The sequence below is a fragment of the Pygoscelis adeliae genome, unplaced genomic scaffold (genome assembly GCF_000699105.1).
Source record: "Pygoscelis adeliae isolate BGI_AS28 unplaced genomic scaffold, ASM69910v1 Scaffold209, whole genome shotgun sequence".
NCBI lineage: Eukaryota > Metazoa > Chordata > Aves > Sphenisciformes > Spheniscidae > Pygoscelis > Pygoscelis adeliae.
The window spans coordinates 4255272-4261430 of record NW_008825538.1 but is presented as its reverse complement, the minus strand read 5'-3'; the positions used below and the strand labels follow the sequence as shown (position 1 = coordinate 4261430).

Genomic DNA, 6159 nt, shown 5'->3' with positions numbered 1-6159 from the left:
AGTCCCTCACTCATTCTTATCAGAACTGGGCTAGCCTAAATCAGCACAGAATCACAGAGGGCCATGGAGCCTGATGGACATCAGCAGTTGTGTTAATGAATACCATGGTGCAGACTATTGTTCAGATGGGGGGAAAAAAGGCATAACTCACCTGGCAGGACTGTGAGAAAAGCGCTGCGAAAGCTGTAGCCCATGGTGTTTGCCCCTAGGCAAATGTACATCCCTGCGTCCTCTTCCTTGGCTCGAGTAATCATCAGTTTGTTCAGGTAGGAACCATCAGGACGGGACCAGACCTCCCCTGTGGGCAGCACAACGAACTTCTGTCCCCCAACGTCGATGGTTGAGTTGTACTTGCTCTCTGTGCCGTACTCCACCCTTTTCAGCCACTGGATGACGGGTTTGACATCGCTGCGAACTTTGCACTGGAAGGATGTGGTCCCACCGTAGTCTACCGTCGTGTTGACAGGGTGCGTCCCTGTCAGGATGGGCTTGGACCTCGTCCTCTCTGCACAAAAACACAGGGAGCTCCATGAAAAAAGGTGTTTGCCAAACTCATTAACTTGTGATTGCAGAAACATAGGAAAAAGGTGTAGAAGTCTAGTCCAACTCCCTGCCCCAAGGCAGGCTGAGATTTCTGCAAACCTCTCCTGATATACATTTGCCCATCCCCGGCCAAAGCCTCTAATGGTAGATGCTTTCCAGTCTCTCCAGACAACTACTCCATCATGTGAGGCTTAGCAAGTCTTTTCTCATGCTCAACCTGAATCTTGCTGTTACTAACATGGAAGTTACTTACTCTATCTGCATCAGACCTGGAGAAAAGTTTGCTCTCCTTCTTAGCCCTTGTATTTTGGAAGATTTTCTTCAGCCCTCTCTTCTGTACACTGAACAACCCTCCTAACTGCTAAGCAAACAGGGTCCTAAGAATCTCTTATAGAAGGTTTTTCTGTCTTTGCTGTGTTTCCGCTCTCTCAGGTCACTCATGAAGCATTTATATTTGGGCACCCAGTTTGTGGTGGTATTACTCAGCACCACACAAGTCAGACCTGGCCTTTCTGCTCCCTGGCAAGTATTGTAAGTCTGGTCTGGACTGCTGAATTCCCCCATTCCCTTGCTGTACACTACAGCTGTGAGATGACAAAAGGAGCCATCCGTCTTGTACTCCCACTCATCCCCATGTCTCAGGGACCATATCCCAAAATAATGGGATCTTAAGGATGTAACTTGACCTACAGGGTCAGAGGCTGCAGTGATCTTTCTTGAGTCTTGACTGGAGGAAGATAAATGGCCTGATACTAGCCAAAAAGGCCAAAACCCATCTCAGGATTAAATTTGGGCAATAGCACATGTCTGAACACAAATGAAGTGGATTATTTCACTGTAAATGTTCACTTGATATTGACCCTGATGGTCTTATTAATGTTTATAAATATCTGAAGGGAGTGTGTAAAGAAGATGAAACCAGGCTTTTTTCAGTGGTGCCCAGTGGCAGGACCAGAGGCAATGGGCACAAACTGAAACACAGGAGGATCCTTCTAAACATCAGGAAACACTTTTCTACTGTGAGGGTGACCGAGCACTGGCACAGGTTGCCCAGAGAGACTGTGGCATCTCCATCCTTGGTGACATTTAAAAGCCGTCTGAACATGGTCTTGGGCAACTGGATCTAGATGGCCCTGCTTGAGCAGTGGGGGGTTGGACCAGATGACCTCCAGAGGTCCCTTCCCACCTCAGCCATTCTGTGATTCTGTGATGCTGTGTCTCTTGCTACCATGTCTGGTAGGGTGCAATTTACAGGTGAATATGACAGAACCTTATGTATTCTCAAACACAACCTCAGTTTTTTACCAGATTATTTAGAAGTACATATCTATTGAGAGTCTACACCAGAACCACTGTGGCTACCCCCAGTTTGGGGACAGTGAGAGTTGGGGTAAGACATGTTCCTTCTCCTTTTGGTCTTCCCAAATGTTTCCTAAGGACAGACAAAATTGGGTGGGAAAAGGCCCCTTCTTTCACAGACTAATGGCAGGCTGTGGATATTGTCTCATCTTTTGTCTGGGAGTCCTTCAAAAGATATCTGTCCTCTCTGTTGCTGGGCCTGGTAGCTGCCCAGCTACAGCTGCCCAGCTGCCCAATCTCTACTGGAAGCCATCCCATGCCGTGTCATCCACTGCTGGGGGAGCTGAGACCACAAGCACTACTGGTGCGGACGATCTTCACTTCATCCTCACCTCCTTGCTTTTATTATTTTTTCTTCAGTCTCATCATCCCCACACTCACTATGGAGCAAATTTTTGTGGAGGAAGAGGTCAGAAGGCTTTTGCTTTTCTAGCCAATAACAAAATCTTTCCTTTCTCATAAAATTTTTTGCCTCAAGTCTCAGCTGATGAAGGAAACAAGATGGTAGGAAAGGAAATCAAACACAAGATATTCACAAGACCATACTTTCCAGCATGATCATAAGCCTTAGGTTGTGTCAACACCACATAAAGTCAAAGGAAAAATACATCCCTCATTCTGAGGAATGTTTGGGTTTTTTTTTTAGTACTAGCATCAGAGAAATCAGTCACAGTTTCCAGCCAAGGAGGTACAGCAAACCTCTATCCTAGGCACAGAGAGAAATTATGGTATCACAGTGGGTGGTAACTGCTGGCAATCATCAGCCACTTTTGATGGCAAACACTGTTGGATTGAGCATGTAATAGAACAGCTTCCACCACCACTGGGTTTGGGGTGAGAGGAAAGAACAATGGTCCCTCTTTCAAAAACTCAGGATACTTTCAATAATGAGGGCTCTAAAGGTGTGCTTGGGAAACAAAAATACCACAGTGGTCTCTATATTGCCTTGGGACTACGAGTGGGAATCACAGCTGGGGAGACTGAGACTCAGATAAGCAGGACTTAGGAGTGGAGGCTCAAGAGGAAAAAAAAAAAGGAGGAAATTGAATAAAACCTGTAATGTTCCACAGAATGATGTTAAAAATAGAAAGATGTCTGAAAACTGCTTAATGCCCTTATCTCCTTGACTCTGGTTCCAGCTTTGGTTACTGTTTTCACTCCTAGCCAGCAAAAGCTAATGAAAACAAAGGTTACATACATCTTTAGGTTGATAAAAACCAAGATAAACAGGGACACAGAAAGGGGTTTGTTCCTGGTGCTGTCTGGTTTTGATGAAGTGAAAATGCCACAGCTGCCATTAGGATGGGGCTTGATTCATTTCCCTGTCTCTGCTCCTGGTTTTAGTGTAAACACATGTTTTTACTGTCTCCACACAGCTGCATCTTTATCAATCCCAGATGTCCAGCAGGTTTGTGCCTTTGGAGCCCAACAGAGCTCCCCACATGTGCTTTTAATTCCTGTGATTCTAGAGAAAGGACTTATCAGAGAACAGATCTTTACCTTTAAGAACAATCTTTCACACTGGGATAAACTTTCTCATGCTAAAATGTATGCACAGACAAACAACATGCTTTCCATGTGGCTGGAAATAGCCCTCCATGCCCCTGCTCCTCATTAATGAAGGCTATTCAATCTTCTCTCCACTCAGCTCATCTTCTCCACTTTCTTGAGTTGGCTGCTCTGTAATCACTTCCATGACCACTTATGATGATGTCATAGACAAAGCACAATGATTTAAGAATAAGAGCTCTTCTCTGGTAGACTTAGGTAGGATTTGAGTATAATTATCTTCAGTAATAATAGGGGAAACAGAAGATTAGAGACCAAGAATCAGAATAGCTAGATAGTAAGAAAAGCAATTTACTCTACCCCACCATAATGCAGGGTAATCCCCCACAGCTCATCTTCTAAGGGTTGAATCTTTGAAGCTATGTAGGCATCTAAAGATACAGACAGGACCCTAGTGGGATCTTTTCTTTTTTTTAGTATCTCATTTGTACCCACCTGAACCTTCAGATGGCCAAATGTTTTTTAAAATCTGGCCCTAAAGCCTTGTCTGGCTAATCACTCTAGTCATAAGATTTCTGCTAATTCCCTTGGGAGACTTCTCTAATGAAGTGGGCCTCCTATTACAGCCATCTAGACTAAATTTTCAATTGATTGGTTTCATCCTATTACCGCTCTGATAGAGTAATCTGGGCTATCCTAAATATTTCCACCCCTCTTCTATGGTACGTGAAAGGGCTTTCTCAGTTCTCAGGCTGTCCCTGAATTGACTCTTTGGTAGTGTAAGATTGAACTGGGCAATGGTGAACTTTTACCATGCAGGTGCCCTCAGAGATGACTATTTCCCAAGTATCTCTCCCCGTTTCAGCTACTAAATTGTATTGTTGCTACTCTGTCTTGCCCAGGTGTCAGGTTTACTCTGGAGTTTCAGTAATGTTTTCTCTGTCTCTGCTGATGTTTTTAACACTTCCCCATTTCTGTGTCCAGCTATCAGCACTGCACACTTGCCACCACGCTCTCTTTACTCAGCCAGCCCCCTTCTCAAAGCTCCCTCCCTGCCTTTCCACCCCAGCGGCTGCACTTACGGATTACTTCAACTTTGTATGTTGCATTGATTTCTCCAACTTTGTTAAACACTCGGCAGGTGTATTTCCCACTATCCTCTGGCTTCAGGTTCTTCAGGTTCAGTGTCCACTTCTTCTTCTTGTTCTCCCCAATCTCTTGGGGCGTGAGGGGCTTATTGTCCTTCAGCCATGTGATGTCAGGCCGTGGGTTCCCGCTGGCCACGCATTTCAGGCGGATGGAGCTGCCAACAGGACGGGCGATCACTCTCCGTCTCATCTTGGCAGGCTGCGTGAACCTGGGCCGGGCTGCAAAAGGCATGAAAAATTGACTGTGGTGAGCAAAGGGCATGCAAAGGAGGATACTGCTGCCAAATGTTATGGCCAAATTTGCTTGAGAGGCACCCAGCAGCCCCAAACATACCAGTGTATCACTCTCTCTCCTGTCAACTCAACCTGCTTTCCTTAGAAAGGAGACACCAATCCAGCCTGATGCCTTTGAATGTCTACCGGACTGCTATGGCCACCGCATCAGCCTTCTGCATAGCACAACCCTGGAATTTCTCAGTATCCGTAAGGCAACTGTGTCAGACCATCTCACAAAATAATACCAAAATCATGTTATTGTAGCTGAAGGCAAAATGCGGCCCCAGAATCACATTATAATTGTTACCATATTCCATGCCACAAATGCAAGTCCTTAGCCAAGACCAAAGGAAAAAACTCAGATTCCTGTCAGGCTGACCATTTTCTCAATCTTTTGCTGGCCACTTGAAGCTTCATTTCCTGAAGATGTTTTGCCCCTTAGTTCTCACTGGCTTTAATGGGACTTAAGAAGAGTCAACATCTTTTCAATATGTAGGAAAGTCTTAGAAGTGTGCCAGACTTCTGTACATTGATCTGAACTTAAATGTATGCAATTCATTCAACGTTAATTTATGAAGTATTCACATTGAAAGGCCCAAAGAAGCAGACAAACAAATGGAAAGACCCAATAAAAAAACCTTGAGTTTGATATTAGAAGATACCCCATGCCAGTCCATCCCAAAAATGGAGAAGCTGAAGCAATAGCTGCTGGTGAACAGAATCATGGGTTAAGATAGTCCCTTTGTCTTAGCAAGGAAATCACCGATATTTCTAACGGCAGTGACAAGAACACTAGAGAAATGCAAGGTCCCCACCCGGCAAAATCTGAAACTTATACCCTCGACTGCACCTAACTTTAATTCAGATTATGTCAGAATTCCAGAGGTAAAAGAGGTGGCACCTTTACACCCTAGTAGCTTTACTGACATGGCAGAGAGTTTTCCTGTAAAGTCATCAGTTGGTCTAACTAATCAATAGAAAGAAAAAGATCCTTGCAAAAACTTTTAAGACAGTTGAAACAATAGAACATGATCTGCTGCAAGGCAAAAGCTTGTCTAATAGTATCCTGTAATGGAGAATTCAAAAGACATTAGAAATTTCTCACAGTTACTTTAATTATGCAATGCCAGTCCAGGGGCACTTCAAACTGCAGTCTCCTGCTGAGATTAACACCATTTCTGACTCCCACTTGGCACTCTCCCCCTCCATCCAAAATACTCCTGCCAAATTCACCTGACTTCTTTTTTTTATCTTGGCAAAGCCAGTTTCTCCTCTGAGTCCATTCAGCTTTTCCACAACAGGTTTCTCCTCCTGCTTTTGAATC

The 6159-nt window shown here is 44.5% G+C and overlaps 1 protein-coding gene across 1 annotated transcript in view; it reads right to left on the bottom strand.

Annotated features, from left to right (window-relative positions):
• The window catches only part of FGFRL1 (fibroblast growth factor receptor-like 1), a 258172-nt gene that overhangs the window by 3259 nt on the left and 248754 nt on the right, over positions 1-6159 (bottom strand). Inside the window, exons 5-6 of the mRNA XM_009331910.1 lie at positions 4494-4778; positions 152-505 (exon numbers count right to left, since the gene is read on the bottom strand). Coding sequence (XP_009330185.1) covers positions 152-505; positions 4494-4778 — 639 coding nt within the window. The remainder of the gene's footprint in view (positions 1-151; positions 506-4493; positions 4779-6159) is intronic.